The sequence below is a fragment of the Neomonachus schauinslandi genome, chromosome 9 (assembly GCF_002201575.2).
Source record: "Neomonachus schauinslandi chromosome 9, ASM220157v2, whole genome shotgun sequence".
In the NCBI taxonomy this organism is placed as follows: domain Eukaryota; kingdom Metazoa; phylum Chordata; class Mammalia; order Carnivora; family Phocidae; genus Neomonachus; species Neomonachus schauinslandi.
The window spans coordinates 91,976,159-91,994,258 of NC_058411.1; the positions used below are offsets into that span (position 1 = coordinate 91,976,159).

Here is an 18,100-nt window from a genome sequence, read left to right on the forward strand (position 1 = left end):
AACGGCATCCTCTCTTCACCATGGATCCCCACTTCTATATTTACCCCCCTTCCAAACATAAAGTTATGGTTAGGAATTAACTAACATGAAGAAAGGAAAGAGGTTCTTTCATCCTAATTCCCTTTGGTATCAACTGCTGGGCAAAAGTTACTGACGTCATTGCAAGCAAACACTTAACAGCAGACTAAAAATATTTTAGCGATTATAAAATTTCAGGAGTGTGAACCAATAACGCCACAAAGTTAATGATAATGGCTTGCGATTAGAACAAACAAAGCAGAATAAGCAGGAGCCCCTTAAACAGTTAAGTATTTTTAAAATTTAATCACTAACGTGGTATTTTTATGCGATTTTAAAGATACAAATATCCTGAGAGCAGGTGAGCGTCTGTGTTAGAAAGCTGTTGCTGTTCCGATTTTATTTGCTTTCCCCTAAACACATTTAATGTGTTGAGTTCGGGTAATTATTTTGAACTGCAGCAGAGCAGTGCAGGAGACCCTCTTGATTTGTGGTTTCACACATTTGGATTTCACAACAATCACACAGAATGCCAAATCAGGCACTCAACACTGCTGTTAGGCAGCATGGTACTGTATATAAGAATGCAGTCTCACTGCCACAGGTGTTCATACCCTTTAGATTGGTCATTATTCCAAACAAGAAACCACTAAGTAATAGGTATTAAACTCTCCCACTGCAGTTTGAGCTCTAGTTGAAAGTTTTTTTTTCCAAGTGAGATATTCAGAAATTTTAGTGAGTGAAGGGAAGATCCTTCACTCATAGGCAGCAACTCTTATATTCACTATCAATCCGTTTCAGCTTTAATTGCATCCCTTGGTGGAGAAAGTTTTTAAAGAAGGTGTTTGGCTGAATGTTCTAAGTTTTACTGAAATTCACCCAGGAAGACAATTAATGCGTAAGAAACATAGATGTTAAAGTCAGAAGGCCACTGTTAGTAAGAAAAACAACAAATTAATAACATTCCATTTGAGGAGACAAATATAACCTGTTGGCTTGTTTTAACCCTTCATAAACCAGCCACAGCTCTCCATCCTCATTCAACTCATGGCAATCCATAGCAGGTGATCTTCCATGCAAAAGGAACAACAATGCAAAACACAAAGGGACACAGGATGGTCATGAGATGATGATGGTCAAGAGCAGCACACGGTATTTCCAATATTTCATTAAGTCAATAAGATTGTTTTTATTAATTACAGATGGCTTTAAGACATTATCACAAAAATTACTTTTGGTTAATTTTTTTTAAAAATGGGTAACATGTAACATCACATGTCAATGGGTAGAAAGTAAAACAATAATTAAGGAGCTAGAGCTACTTTTTCTGCAGAATAAGAAATGACTGAAAAGGTGAGAAAGAGGTTCTGTTTTTTAACATTTCATTCAGCTAGCAAAGTGATCTTATGTGTCACATATTATATGAGAGACCGAGATCAACCATGACAGTCACACACATATAGGATGAAAACTTCAGCTATTGTCTTCATGTGGCAACCTTCACAATCCATGTAAAAATTAAGTTTTAAGTCTTATGAGTAGAAACTTGTTTTTGCTTAATAAAATCCACTTTCCTATTTTTAAAATTGTCTTAAGAAATTCTTATAGGAGTAACATAATTAAGAATATGTCCAAAGTTCTCAGCTTTTATGATACAACTGTTAAAAAAGATTTTTTGCATCGAAAATTAATGTTAAGATCTGGGGAAGCTGCTTTTATATAATTTTTAAAGATTATTTATTTATTTATTTGAGAGGGAGAGAGATAGCATGCTAGAGAGGAGAGCACAAGTAAGGGGGAGGGAGAAGAAGACTCCCCACTGAGCAGGGAGCCCGAAAAGGGCTCAATCCCAGGACCCTGGAATCATGACCTGAGCCGAAGGCAGACGCTTAACCAACTGAGCCACACAGGCGCCCCTGCTTTAATATTAAAGATGTGACACATTTTATTAAAAGTATGTATAGGAGCACCTGGGTGGCTCAGTCGGTTGAGTGCCTTACTCTTGATTTCAGCTCAGGTCACGATCTCAGCATCATGGGATCAAGACCCGTGTCAGGCTCCATGCTCTGCGCTGGGCATGGAGCCTGCTTAAGATTCTCTCTCTCTCTCTGCCCCTTCCCCCTACCTGACTCGCTCTCACTCTCCCATGTGTGCTCTCTCTTAAAAAAAAAAAAAAGTATGTATAAATAATAAATAATGACAAAGTTGATTACGGGTTTTTTTACCTGGGGTATAAAAATATTTTTGAGTATCTGCCATCAGACACTGTTCTACAACCTTCCACATGTATTATTTCATTTAGTTCTCCTAGTAACCTACTGTGTATCATTTGCCACACTGCAGAAGAAGACACAGAGGTTTAGAAATAAGATACTTTAGAGGTTACACACTGGCAAGTAGGAGAGCTCAGGGCTATCTGACTCCAGAGCCCAGGTTTTTACTCTTCCTATTAGACTTTTGTTAATATTATGTGTACAGAAAGCACATTCCAGAGAATGTTCTATTTACCATCTCCCCCTGGAAAGTTGATCTATTTCTATGGTCTCAATTGTATTATACACTGATGACTTCAAAATTTATATCTCAGCCCACATTCCTCTCCTATTCCAGATCTAGATGTTCAACGGCCTAATGGATTTCTCTCCTTGGATGTCTTCCTAGCTCCTCAAATTCATTATTTATAAATCTACCGGTCATCTCCACTCTGTGCTTCCCCACACCGCAGACCCAGGATCATGAAATGGCATTACCACATCCAACCAAGCAGTCAGACACATGAGAGCCACCCTCTATGATTCTCTATCCCTCACCCACACATCCAAGCCACCAGGCTTACTGATCTCATCTTATGTATCTTATCTATCTTTCAAAGTGTCCCATTTCTCTCAATCTCAACTGCCACCAACCAAGTCAAGTCACTGTAATCAGTCATTCAATTACAGTAATAGCTTCCTAACTGCTCTTTATGCCTTCAACCTTGTTCTACTATAATCTATTCTCTAACATAAAAGCCAGGGCTAGCTTTCTAAAATTCCAGTATCATATCATTCTCCTACTTAAAACATTTCAACAACTTTGTCACTGGAGTGAAGTCCAAATTGCCTTGGTTGTCTCCCCAACAGTCTACAAACTCTGTGAAAGTAAGAACTGCATTTACCTTCCTTACTGCTATATTCCCAGTGTGTGACATAGGGCTGAGCATGAAAACAGGCATGTGATAGATATCTGGTGATTCATTCAGAGTGGTTGGAAGGACAGGGTAATATAGCTCTTTCTATACTAACACCCTCTTAGATAGAAGATACGCTTATAATTTATATCATAAATTAAAATTTAAGTTTAGGGCGCCTGGGTGGCTCAGTTGGTTAAGCGACTGCCTTCGGCTCAGGTCATGATCCCGGAGTCCCGGGATTGAGTCCCACATCGGGCTCCCTGCTCAGCAGGGAGTCTGCTTCTCCCTCTGACCCTACCCCCTCTTGGGCTCTCTCTATCTCACTCTCTCTCTCAAATAAATAAATAAAATCTTAAAAAATAAAATTTAAGGTTAATCAAATACTTTTTAAGCATTCTCCATTCTCACCCATAAAACAAGATAAAAAGTACCTTACATGTTGCATGGCAGTATTTTTTAGTTTGTAAAGTATTTCTGTACACCAATCCTGATATTACACAGCAGGAGACTTAGACTGCACACGAACGACACAAATTCCCAGAACTGTCTTTCTCTGTGACCATGATTGGCCAAGTTTTCTTAAGCATGTAGCCTGTAAGTTCAGAGCCCAAAGGCACGGAAGCTCAGTTGGGAAGTGGGGCGTTAGGAAGGCTGAAGGAATTCCAGAGATGAGCCTTCTAATCTCAGCTACAGGGAAAGTCTTCGATAAAGTTTCATCACTTAGTGGCTGTGCAAATCCTGCACCCTCAGTCAGCCTACCTGAAGCTCTTAGGTGTACAGTGACTGAGCTAAGTGCCGTCTGTAACTTCACTTGTGTTTACAATAAATAGGATAAAACTAGAGTTAGGATTTTCTCAGAACACCTTAGGGATTGTGACAAATACTTGCTCTAACAGGGTCCCATCCTAGAAGTCATGGTACCCTTGTAGAATGATATGGCCAACAGTGAAGTGATTCCAGATACTTCATTACTTCTTTCCACACTAAATTTCATTACTGAAAGCTAAAATTGTCCCTACAAACAGGGATTCACAAATAATCAACTATCCTGAACAAAAAATGAAAGTGACTACCCTAGACAGTCCAACAGTGAGCAACTGTTTTCTTCTCAAGGCTGAGACCCTAAAATATAATCCCTTGATATAAAGAACATTACCCTTGACACCTCTCATCAATACCTTATATTAAAAATGAGATTTTAACTGGGAATATATTAGAAACCTTGAATTCCCTTTGAAGGTCAGCTGATACCTGATAAAGCAATACATAAACACTTTGACTTACTGTACAAGAGGCTGGCTTGAAGACTAAAGATATACAGGATTATGATTAAACTAAAATGAACAAAAAGAGAATGGATTTACCTGTTCGTTTCTTTCAAACCAATGTATGCTTGGGCTATTTCACCTTTATCTTTCATTTTTTGTACATCTTCCAAAAGTATTGTGGAATCTGTCATTGTGTTCTGAAGAGGAAAATGACACATTTCCACATTAACAGTCAATTAAAAAACTCTGGACCACAGACAACATTTTTCTTTCCTCCAGAACAGGGGGTTTATGTGTTCTACCACACTTCTGTCCCATCAGAGCACCAGCCCAGCCCTGTGCAACTACAGGGGAGCGTCGGGCATAGGGAGTTAAGAGAAAGAGACATCTTCAGTCCCTCTCTTGAAAATCCTTACTGCTCCACTACAAGGGTGGTGAGAGTCTAGAGTACCACTGTCCTGTAAATAAAATCACTGATGGGCAGTGTGTGTTTTACATAATGTGAAATGGAACATATATATATATATATTCCATTAAGTAGCTTCTTGGTGTCCTTGCCTGATAATTGCTCTAATGCTATGTTATAATATATATACTTCAATGGGTGTACATATATTTTTATATATATATATATACTTTATATATAAAACTATAGATATATTTCCAAGTATGCATAAAGCATTAGAACAATAACTGGGTGAAAACACCAAGCAACTACTGAATGAACAGAGAACAAAAGCTATTCTTTCTACTACTTCCCATCTAGTTATAATAAAACAAATGCCCCAGTAAAACACTGTAAAGTTTGACATAAAGCTCATTTTTTCCATTAAAAACTCAGTACAAAAAAGGTAGATGATATGCTTTAGCAAAATTAGAAGTTTTTTCTCACACATTTAGATATATATAAACGGGAAGGATTTAGCTCCTTGTAAATATCTACCATCTGCTGTTATTCAGTCCTTTCTCCCCCTGTTACATTATAGCATGGTACATAAGCTTCTGGCAGGTCAGCATTACTAATGATTTTGTATAAAAAGCACTTCTCTGCTAACATTTTTACTTCCTTTTTAATTTTTCCTTTTTGGTCTAATCTGTCTGACAACCAATGTAATTTCCAAATCTTGCTTCTACTCAGCTACTCTCTGTCTCTCCTAAACCAGGGCAAGAACAGACTAAGAACTACTGCTCCATAGCCTCTAGAGAATAATACATTTTAGAACCCAAGGGCCCATTCTATTTGTCTCAATAGTATATGTCTGATCTGTTAGTCAATGTTTGCTCCAAAGGCAGGTCTCACAATGAAGTGGACTTAATAAAATACACTTTAAAAAACATGATCTTAGAGACCAGTTCTGAGATAAGTTCAAGACCAGTTCTTGATAAGAAACATACTTAAAAAAAAAATCCCACTTTTCTCCTTGTGAGCTTATAAATGCATCCTCAGAGAAGACCAAATATAAGCTGATAAGAGCTATTAACAAGAGCTTATATTTTACTGAATTTAAAAAATTTTTCCCATAAACACCACATGGAGCATTTCTTTAGCTATGATTTCCATATATTTTAGTATATCTTTCATAGAAAATTTTTTTCTCTTTCCCTGAAAGACAGAATATTTTTCTATTCTACAAAGGGCCATACTCAGATTTTTTTTTTTCATACTCAGATTTTTAACTTTTAAGTAGTAACTCTCAAAGACCCAACCCCTATATTACATAATGTTGTATGTATTCTCTGATATCTGAAGACCTACATGATGTACTTTTGAACTTGTAGTAAATTAGGTAACTTGATCCTATTAACTAATCTAAAGGAAAGATGAGCTTCTTGATATGCTGCTTTCCTGACAATAAGCAGCCAGTCCTTCCCTCATCTGGCCTACCTTAGCTAAGAAGTGGTGGTTGGGCATGGGATCAGACTTGGACCACCAGCGTTAGGAAATTCCTAACTCACTGCTCAAAGTTTGTCTCCCCCAAGCCAGTGACCAGAAGTGTAGAAAGGGTTGCACCATGTAGGAAAATCCTACCCTTCCCAGGAAGGGTGTGCTCTACTCCTGAGGCTCCTTCTCGCCGTTGGCCAACAAATCCACAGCTGCTAGACAAGAGTGTGGGACAGCCTTGCTTCTGGGTGTGCTCCAAGTTAAGGGACTCCCATCCTGGGCCCCCACGCTTGTGGATGGCCTACCATAACTACTATAGTGGGTCAGAGAACTGACTCTGAATTAGAAGTCATGGAGACCTCCCTGTGATCCAGACTGGAGCCTGCTACATCCATTATTTTTCCACTGACAAAGAGAGGGCTCAAATAGGAAATTAATTTGTAAATATCAAAATAGACTTGGTGGCTAGAAGCATCGACTATATATATTGGGGGAATACTTATAAACTAAAATTTAGGATTAAACAGAAGTATTTACTAAAATTTTTTTAAAAATTTATAATTACCTTGTCATCCTGAAAATCACAAGTCAGCAAGCACAAAAAATAAATGGAGAAAACAATAAACCCTTAGTTCCATAAATAAATCCCATCAATGAGCCCCATCATAACAGAGAAAAGCTAACTGTAAAACCCCCAAAATTAGTATTCATAGAACCAGCATAAGGTGAACATTAATATATATATTTGTGTGATAATTCTTAATTTTCAGGAACAAGTGCTTGAAATTCTTTTCGAGTTGTTTTGGTTTTTCTAATTTGTGAGTATGTGAGAAAATGACCCTCCTGTTAATGTATATGGGTGAAATTCTTATCCTAGGTCTGTGAGAGTTACAGTAAAGCTCTGATAGGATGTTATCTGTCCAAGTGACACCTTCCAGAATACTCACAGAGGCAGAGCAGATGAACTAGATTGGCTGGGCTGGATTATCACCTACCTCCCTGGGTGTCACTCACTATTGCCCTGCAAAGAAGTTGTGAAATGATGAGTCTCCTGGACTGGAAACTGAGTGGGACAGATAGCCATGTGTTTGAAAGGTCTCAATCAGTGTCATGGGCATTTTTCTTAGCAAAGAGCCAGCTGCTGCCATGTGTAGGCTGAGTTGGAGAGCAGGGGCGTTGGTGAGACAGGACCAGCCCATTTTAGTGGCTAGAGAGCAGCTGTGAGCTGGGTGATACCATGCTGAGAGCATGTGATACCAGAACTATGTGCTCTTTTAGCTGGATTGTTTTTATGCCCCTTGGTTCATTTTTCTTTTCTTTTCCCTTAACTTTAACTCAAGTTTCCTGTGAGAATACCACTTTGTCACGAGGGAACCAGAGAAAAGAATCATAATTTTGGACTCTGCTCCAGCCAGTATGCAGAGAGAGTCTTCTATCTCAAGGCCTAACCACAGCAGTAGTCATGGGAACCAAACAGAGAGAGCCTTGGGGAAGGAGAGACGTATAGGGCCAGGCCAAAGGAGAGATTCCCATTACAGAATCTTCTCATTTCAGACTGAATGGGTTTGTGATTTGTTTTAAAATAAGAAAGCCCATTTCTTTATATAACTCTACTTATTCCTGGGATTTTTCTCCCCTCCCAAGATTAGTCGCCAGTATCTTATTTTCACAGAATTTGGTATTTTCTGGATCAGTGTTGATCTCAGATATGAGTTGCCGTTCTCAAATCCGAATGTTACGTGCCAGTTTCAGTACTTTAACCACATGCAGAACTACTATATCTAAGAGAAGTACTCTCAGATCTTCCAGTTCATTAGATATCATAGTCATTTTTTATATGGTATGTCATGCAGCTGGAATAATTGACTGTCTAATTCTTGATAACACTTTGTTTGCTGCATGAACATGGGCAGGGACACAGGCCAGGTTTTAAAATGATTACCCAGAGTCCCTCTGATGGCAAATGACAAAAAGGCCCATTTTTTACCAACACATGACAGCATCAGGTCCCAAATAACCTGAGGGCAGGAAGGACTTTGGAGGGCCATCTCTACCCTCTGGCATGGGTCCTTTCTATTGAATCACCACACACAGCCCCTCCCCAGTTGGGACAGCTCCCCCATTAGAGAGAACTCCCTGAAGTGAGCAGAAATCATCTCCATGGAACTTCTACTCGCTGATCTCATTTCCAACCCTTTTAAGTGTTCTCTTTACAGTTAAATGGGCTATTACCAACAAATAATTTTAAAGTCATATTTAATGCTTTCCCACAGCAAGAAAATTTATGGATTTTTGTACTCAACAGAATTTTACTTTTTTTTTTAAGTTTATTTATATGATTTATTCATTTAAGTAATCTACACACCCAACGTGGGGCTTGAACTCACGAACTCAAGATCAAGAATCACATGCTCTTCTGACTGAGCCGGCCAGGAGCCCTGAATTTTACTTTTGATGAAAATTTATCATGACCAGATTACTACTTAAAGTTTAATTTTAAAAGCTCCTTGCTCATGAGTGAGAAATGACACTCAGAAGATCATTTGGGATTTCATTTATTTTTTGCTCACTTTAATTGGCACTTGAGACAGTTTTAAAGCAACGTTGAGATTTTTTTTAAAAATGATAATATCCTTTGGACTAAATGCTAATTAGACTAAAAATGCTCATGTTTGCTTCATTATAAATTGCAGGGAAAGGATAGAAAGAAAGAGTCCAGTCCCCAGACACCCACTTCAGTCACTTGCTCGTGCTTACCTTAGGTTGGATGGCCTCCTTCTGGCTCACCAGCTGAGATCTCAAGATGAGGACTTCCTCCTTACGGACATCAAGCTCCTCACTCACAGAGGTCAGCTGCTCCATGAGGACACGATAGGCTGGTGCACCTGGAGCCGTCACCTCTGGGGCACTTTTCTCACTAAGGGCCTTGCGTAGCTCATTTAGCTCATTTTTCAGTTTTTTGTTTTCTGATTCCAGCTCCTGACGCTGTATGAAGAGACAAAGAACAGTTCACTGCTGTTATCCTCAACTTTACACTGGAATACTCATGTTCCCCCAAGATGGTAGAGTTCTTCTGGAAAAGATCGTCAGAGCTACCCTAGTGAACAGCTTTCCAGGCTGTACTGGGAACTCTGTTCCACAAATTAAGAAAGCTGACATCAAGGTGAACGGTAGTTTGCTTCATCAACCCAAATTCCAGAGTCACATTTATTCTGGGCCTGCCTAGGGTGAGTTCATAGGCCTGGAGAGATTGCTGAGTCCCAAGGGATGAGTTTAGCCTAGTCCTCAGAAGCCCAGGTTTTGTTTGCAGGTAAATACAGGGGCAAGTATGGAGGGTTCAGCTGGTCAGGTGATTTCCAGTGAATGGTTCAGATGAGCAGAACCCTGAAATCTTGAGTAGCATCCTCTTATTTCCTTTGTAAAACACAATGGAAAGAACATTGAAATCTTAGGCTTTTCACTTTGAATTAAAAAATTACCATATCATTTAAACTAATAAAACTCCATTTAGTGTTTTGATGACGACAAACAGTGTATTTTCCAAATTACTTTGACATGTGTATGACAGGCTTGTGAAGTTGCTGGCAGCAGTCCTGGGAGGTGGGAGGAAAGGATGGGCTCCTTGTGCCATCCAGATGGCCATACTCATCTTTTACCCCTTCCACACTTCCACATACTACCAGCCATCCTCCTGTCACTAGTTAGCACTGCCCTCTGCATACTCTGCTCAAACAGCGGCAATGGGAGAGTTCTGACACGAAAATACAGATGTCTTGGGAAACTGGCTGAGATACAGTAAAGCACCATGCTGCCTTGTTTTTAGCACATTACACAGGCCTTATGAGAGTGGAAGTGAGATATTTCTATGTATAAAAGATAAAATATTTTATTGTTTCTTCCCGAGCAGCCACCTTGGGTTTAGAACACCATAGGACCTCTTAACAGTTTATAGCAGAACTATTTATAGTCTTTTTTTTTTTTCTAGTATAAGAATATATAACCCTTTCTTCCATGAATTAATCTATTCTTATGTGAAAATGAGTGATCCTTCCTATCCCCAGTCTCCCACCAACTAGTAATCGGATTTGTATTGCTCATTTCTGCAACAGAAAACATGAATGGCTTCACTTGGACACTAAGCTCTGATGCAGTGTTTCCCAAACTTTAAAGTGCATCAGAATCACCTGGAGGGCAGACTGCGTGGCCCAACCCCCAGAGTTTCTGATTCAAAAGGCCTGGTATGAGGCCTACAAATGTGCATTTCCAATAAGTTACCAGGTGATGCTGATGCTGCTGGCCCAGGGACCACATTTTGAGAAATACTGAGCTAGTACTCGGCAACTTTGTGATTTGGGCTTCTTTTTTTCCCCTTTTTATCTGGGCTTCATTTTTAACATACTACAAAGAATGTCTTTATCTGTCCATTTTTGTGTGAGGCAGGCAGATGGAAAAGAGCTGGAGATGACAGTCCTACTCCCATTCTGTTGGCCTGTGCCATCCCATCCCATCTGATGCTTGTCTTGTATGACCCATGGCATGAGTTGGTCCTCTAGACAAAGGGTACTAAAGGAAACAGAGAGTCAGGATAATAGAGATGACTCTTTGCTGCCACTCTTTTCTTTCAGTGCAAACATAAATACTACGCAAGTAGTACTTTCATTGAAGGGGCAATAGATTTATTCATGTTATAATTCAGAAAGGGTAAAAGGGCTCTTTAGAGTATTTTCAAATAGTGCCTTTTTTTTTTTTGGTAAAAATAAATTTTCAAACAAATGATCATAGGAACCTAGGGTGTTTAGAAAGTTTCTTTCTGTGTGGAGACCTAGATTCAAGATCAGACTCTACCACCTGATAGTAAATCTCTTAACTGTTCTAAGCCTCAGTTTAATAATCTTTAAAGAGGAAATAACTTATCTCAGAAGTTGTGACAATGACTAAATAAGATAAGGTGTAAGAAAAACTTTCCAAACTGTAAAGTAAATACGAGGTATTATTAGTCAAGTGTTTATCAAATGTCAGTGGAAGAGTTCTAACTATCTTCAAGGGAAGGGGTTGATAAAGGAACTGTGGGTTGGGCAGGGTGGAGGACAGGCATTCTCTATACCAATGCCACACAGACTCAAAAGGAAGCAGTAGGGGCTCCTGGGTGGCTCAGTTGGTTAAGTGACTGCCTTCGGCTCAGGTTATGATGCTAGGGTCACGGGATTGAGACCCACATCAGGCTCCCTGCTCTGCGGGGGAGCCTGCTTCTCCTTCTCCCTCTGCTGCTCCCCCTGCTTGTACACTCTCTCTCCGTCAAATAAATAAAATCCTTATAAATAAATAAGAGGAAGCAGTAATCAGCAGTTCTGGACCATGGGAAGTGGCAAATCCACACAGGACAGGGTCCTATTAATGTAAGTTATGTTCCACATCACGCTATTAGAAAATAATGTATCAGAACTAGACTTGAAGTATTAGTACTGAAAAAAAAAATAATACAGAAATCCTCATGACAGTTTAGGGAGACCCTAGGAATTCTCAAATACACATAAAGGCTTTAAAATAATGAGTTTCCTTATGCTATGTTGTGGCTTTTCTAATTCTTAGCTTTGGTTATAATCATAAACCTCACTATAGTTTTCTAGCTATTCTATACTATAGTTTGCAAAAGGAGAAAACAGTAAAAAATAAACACAAGCAGAAAATGTCTGAGAAAGATAAATTTAAGACTAATAATTTAATTAATAACCTAGAAAACTTTTAAAGCTGGGGGTGTCTTGATAGCTGATAGCCTGACGCTCAAACTTCACATGGCTCAAATGGCTCTGATTCTGGAAAGCAAAGAAAGGAGCCTAGTGAAGAACAACCTACCCTGATTTTATTTTTATTTATATTTTTATTTTTTAAAGTAAACTCTATGCCCGCCGTGGGGCTTGAACTTATGACCCTAAGATCAAGAATCACATGCTTTACCAACTGAGCCAGCCAGGCGCCCACAACCTACTCTGTATCAAGGAATGGGCTCTTGTTTGTTTTATACCTCAGCTCTTGGGTTACCCAAGATGCTTTGTATTTCGGGAACTCCTGTTCCTTCCTAATCAGAGCCCTTCCCATGTTCAACTGCTCTGGGACCACAGTACCTGCTAGATAGACACTGCCTTCAACCATTAAGGAGACAATTCTCCACCTTCATCTTCCTCCTCCCAACAGTTTCTAAAAAATAAGTTAGAATACATTTCTATTCTAATACCTAGCAAACTAATACCTAGCTATCCTTCTCTATAAGTACATCGTTTCAGTGGGGTTTGGTAGTTAGAGCACAGACTTTGGAGCCAAAGATACGTATATTCAAATCCTGTTCCTGTCATTTTCTAATGGGGTGATCTTAGGAAGTTACTCATATCTCTTAACCTCAATTTCCTTATCTGTAAAATGGGAACTAAAATACTTACTTGCAGGATTATTGTAATAATTTCAGCTAATATGTAAAGTACAGGCATTTAAAAATGATGAGGATAATGATAGCAGCCAACATTTGCTGGGTACTTACTACGTGCTGGGCACTATTCTAAGCAGTTTACATGGATCATTTTATATAATCCTCATAACGGTCCGATAAGATAAATAGTATCATCTTCCCCATTTTATAGATGAGAAAACTGGGGCACAGAAAAGATACATAACTTGCACACAGCCATATGGTGGCAGATCTAGCATTTGAACCCAGGCAGTCGGTGCTAGAATCAATGTCCTTTACTACCTTCTATCACCTCAAACGGCAGCTATTACTCCTGTTTCTGCTTAGACTGAACTCTAGCTTATATGAAATAGAATCTACAAAAAGAAACAACATGAGGCTAGAAGTAATGCCTGAATAAGGGTGAAGCTAGAACCTCGGGTACCCTTAAGGATGTTCTCTGAGAAAAAGAGAAACTCTGAACAGGTTGCTTGCCAAAACAAGATATTCAAAGCCTTGGGCAGAAACTTCCCATTACCTTGAGTGACTCATATTCCAATTCTGCACCTCTAATTTGTGGTCTTTCTTCTTCCTAGGGAAAATGTAAAGTTAAAAACTTTATAAATAAGTAGTTATACTTTAACTGTCACATTTTTACTCAGAATATTTCCTTGCTCTGCAGAAAATAGTGGGGAGAGTTTAGCCCTCACTACGTGAACCAAATGCTGCTCAGATAAAGTACTTCTGGGCTGAGTTTCCATTAAAGAAGAGACTGCAGAACTGCACCTAAGTCCCAGGCTCAGTGCTCAGTTTGCGCATGGCCCTGGGGTGCGGTAGCACTGCGTACCTTTGCCTTGCTGCGGAGCATCTGCTCCTCCTTGCGGTCCAGCTCATCCTGCATCACCTGCTTCTCCTGCTCCAGCTCTGTGACCCGCTTCTGGAGCTTGAGGAACAATGACATGTCCAGAGGCACCTTCTTCTCACTTGGCTCCTAAACCGCAGAAATCATAAGATGGTCAAGATGATCCAGAAGATGTAAAGCCAATGCAGAAATAATGAGCAGTCCAATAGAGAAACAGGCAAGCTTACAGAAGAAATATAAATGGCCAAAGAACGGTATGCCCACCCCAGCTAATGAGTAGAGACGTGCAAATTAAACAACAGTGAGGCACTACTTCTTCCCTGTTAGATTGGCAAAGACTGGAAAGATCAATAATGCCATGTATTAGTAACAGCGTCTTATATAATACTGGTGGAAGTATAAGTAGGCCTTTTAAAAGGGCAAGTTAGCTGTATTTATTAAAATTTAAATGTGTATACCCTTTAACCTAACAATATACGTTTAAGAATCATCCTACAAAAATTCTTACACAAGTACACAAGAATTTATGGAAAAAGATGTTCACTGCAGCATTTTTTGTAACTGTAAAAAACTGGAAAAAAACCCAAATATTAGTCAATAGAAGAGTTGCTTAAATTATAGTATAATCAAACTAAAATATTTCATAGCTGTTAAAAAAATGAAATAGATATACATGAGTGGATAAATATGTCCTAGATAAAAGTATTTTTTTTTTAAGATTTTATTTATTTATTTATTTGAAAGAGAGAGAGAGACAGCGAGAGAGGGAACACAAGCAGGGGGAGGGGGAGAGGGAGAAGCAGGCTTCGCGCCCAGCAGGGAGCCGATGCGGGCTCGATCCCAGGACCCTGAGATCATGACCTGAAGGCAGACGCTTAACGACTGAGCCACCCAGGCGCCCCTAGATAAAAGTATTAAGTGAAATAAACAAGTTGCAAGGCAGTATTTATATTATGATCTTATTTTTGTTAAAAAATCAAATGCACATGACTTTTATTTTTAATTTTTTTAAAATGATTTTTATTTATCTATTTTGCTTTTTTAAATATTTATTTATTTATTTTACAGAAAGAACACAAGCAGGAAGGGCAGAGGGAGAGAGAATCTCGAGCTTGATGCGAGGCTCAATCCCACGACCCTAAAATCATGACCTGAGCTAAAACCAAGAGTCCAAGTGTTGCAGGATTTTTTCTCCATCAGTCCCCGCAGTTCTTGGTCACGGCACTTCGAAAAATGAAGAGGTAGACCAGAGTGGTGGGCAGCAAAGCAAGGTTTATTGAGCATAGCAAAGTGATGGTACATAGCTCCCAAGGAGGAAGGGGACCCGAAAGGGTTGCCCTAAAAGATTTTATTTATTTATTTGAGAGAGAGAGAGCACAAGCAGGGGGAGCAGCAAACAGAGGGAGAGGGAGAAGCAGGCTCCCCACTGAGCAGGGAGCCTGACATGGGGCTCAGTGCCAGGACCCTGGGATCATGACCTAAGCCAAAGGCAGATGCTTAACCGACTGAGCCACCCAGGCACTTGGTCAAAGTATAATTCTTAACTGATTAGTGTGTCTTGTATTTCAAACTGTCAATTTTTTAAAAGACTTTTTTTCAGATATCAAAACAAAATAAGCTTTTTTTTTTTAAGAGAGAGGGAAGAGGAGGGGCAGAGGGAGAGAGGGAATCTCAAGCAGGCTCCATACCCACCATGGAGCCTGACGTGGGGCTTGGTCTCACAACCCTCATATCATGACCTGAGCTGACATCAAGAGTTGGACACTTAAACCAACTGAGCCACCCAGATGCCCCCAAAATAAACTTTTATAGAAAGTTTAGGAACTAAGTACAAAGAAGAAAAATAAAGCCATAATCACATCTTCAGAGAAAACCTACAATTTTTGTCCAGTCTCTTTTCTATAGATTTAAGTAATTGGAATATTTTCATTATAATTTTGTATTGTCTTTTAAATTTAGCATTTTATTACAAATGTTTTCCAAATTCATGATATGATATTTGAAACCATAATTCTTAATAGTTATACTGACATGTGTACCATCATTTGCTTAGCTATTACCTTACTGATGGGCATTGAAGTTGTTTCTAATATTTTTCTATTGAAATATACTAAAATAGGGGCGCCTGGGTTGCTCAGTCGTTAAGCGTCTGCCTTCGGCTCAGGTCATGATCCCAGGGTCCTGGGATCGAGCCCCGCATCGGGCTCCTTGCTCTGTGGGAAGCCTGCTTCTCCCACTCCCACTCCCCCTGCTTGTGTTCCCTCTCTCACTGTCTCTCTCTGTCAAATAAATAAATAAAATCTTTTAAAAATATATACATACGAAAATAAACATCCTAGTACATATATACCTAAATATTAATGTTCTTAAGTCTGCTAAATTAGTTTACACTTCCATCAAGCAACCACCACCATGCCTGCAACAATGACTGTTACCATTTTTTTTAAATGGCTCAATTGATAGACCAAAAGTGTATTTAACCGTAGTTTTAATTTACATATCTTTGCCTTTTGTGAGGTCGAATTCCTTTTATATTTATTATCTATCTTTAGTCTTTTACGAATTCTTAGTAGTGCTGAATTCAATGTTACTCCAGTTCTAAAAAAAAATCTAAGAAAAATCAATTTAAACTAAGAAGTGGGGCATTTATCTGTAGGCTATCAGGGTGATTTACCCACAAACTAGTTAGACCTGGACTTTTTCTTACTGTCAACTCTTGTAATGTTCACCAGTAAGAAAAAGTTTAGGTATATGATCTTTGCCATAAAGTCTGTCCTGACTGAGCAGAATGGACATGACGACCTGCCTGAACATGAAATTACTATAGATTTTCATTCATACAAAAAATCATTTCTACACATCCCACAAATACTTGTATTTTAGCTTATTTACAATGTAAACACTCCATTCATGTGTTTCTAATGTTTGCCCATCTATTAATGATGTATGTGTCCCTGAAAATTTTCATTACTTAATCTTTTTTTACACTGTAATAGAAGACTTCACCTCCCAACTTCATTTATTATACTTCAAATGTCATCATTTGGGAATCATCCCTCTTAATCTTGAATGGGCATTTTTGTTTAAAAGGAATCTTCTCATTAAAATGGGATGGGGTGGGGGGCCTGGATGGCTCAGTCAGTTGAACGTCCAAGTCTTGATTTCGGCTTAGATCATGATCTCAGGGTCATGAGATCGAGCCAGAGTGTCACGCTCCATGCTGGGTGTGGGGCCTGCTTATGATTCTCTCTCTCCCTCTCCCTATGCCCCCCACCCTGCCCAGGCTGGTGCCTGCTCATTCTCTCTCTAGAAAAAAAAAAAATTTTTAATTTAAAAGTGGGATGGGCTAACTCTTTAGATACTAGCAAATACTGCATAAAGAATGAGTTGATTGCTAGATAAAAGCAAAATTCTATAGATAGGAATATTAAAATAGGAGATGGAAGAATACAAAAAAATAACATCTGACAACCACAAAACTGCCTGAGGCATAAGGACTGGTAATTCTTTAAGAGTGCTCCACATGGTGTCCATTCTGATCCCTAATGACGTATCTAGTTGAAGAGATACCATTTGTCTTCTCCATGCCACACAAGCAAGAAGGGAGATTAGGGGACACCTGGGTGGCTCAGTTGGTTAAGCGGCTGCCTTCAGCTCAGGTCATGATCCCAGGGTTCTGGGATCGATTCCCGCATCTGGCTCCTTGCTCAGCGGGGAGCCTGCTGCTCCCTCTGCCTGCCCCTCCCCCTGCTTGTGCTCTCTCTCTGCCTCTCTCTTTCTGAAAAATCAATCAATCAATCATTAAAAAAAAAAAAAAAGGAAGGAAGATTGGGCCATCTGGCTCAGAGAAGTTTCTGGGGTTTTGCTTTGCTTTCTTTCCTTAGAAAGGACTTTATCATCCAGGGCTTTTCTAAGAGAGTGAAGCTTTGAAACTGACCTAAAAAATCACGGTCTCTCATCTGAGGAAAATCCAGAAGGCAAGAGAATTTACTCACAAAATTACCAGCATACGTCTGCAATCATTCTGGAATTACTGCTAACAACAGCTGAGAAGGTTATGGTGACCCTTTCCCTGGGTTTGACAGGTGTGAGGAAGCTCCAGGGCAGAAGCAGAGCTGGGATAATGAGTCGATGGCTAGTAAGAAAGGTGCATGACAGAGCAGAGAGAAGCAAAGGTTCCGAAAGAATGCAGCCCCAGACCATGAAGATGCTGTGGGCGTGGGAGGGCTGCGCAGCAGGTGGAGCTTGGCAGGTGAGTTCTCCAGAGGGAAATAGCCATGCAGGTGCCAGCCTGACTTGTGACCCACAAATCACAGGTTTGGCAAAGCTAGAAAGACATCAATTCTTTTTTACATCCAATTTTACTATCATTACATGACTGAGGTTGGAATTCTGTGTTCCAAAACAGTCTGAAAAACTCCTATTTTAAATTTAAAAAAAAAATCGATTCATAACCAAG

The 18,100-nt window shown here is 39.4% G+C and overlaps 1 protein-coding gene across 1 annotated transcript in view; it reads right to left on the reverse strand.

The window, feature by feature from the left end:
- The window catches only part of MYO5A (myosin VA), a 201,593-nt gene that overhangs the window by 37,171 nt on the left and 146,322 nt on the right, over positions 1-18,100 (reverse strand). The window contains exons 26-31 of the mRNA XM_044918191.1: positions 13,627-13,770; positions 13,318-13,371; positions 9,098-9,325; positions 6,906-6,914; positions 4,555-4,655; positions 1,007-1,087 (exon numbers count right to left, since the gene is read on the reverse strand). Of these exons, the coding sequence (XP_044774126.1) occupies positions 1,007-1,087; positions 4,555-4,655; positions 6,906-6,914; positions 9,098-9,325; positions 13,318-13,371; positions 13,627-13,770 (617 nt within the window). The remainder of the gene's footprint in view (positions 1-1,006; positions 1,088-4,554; positions 4,656-6,905; positions 6,915-9,097; positions 9,326-13,317; positions 13,372-13,626; positions 13,771-18,100) is intronic.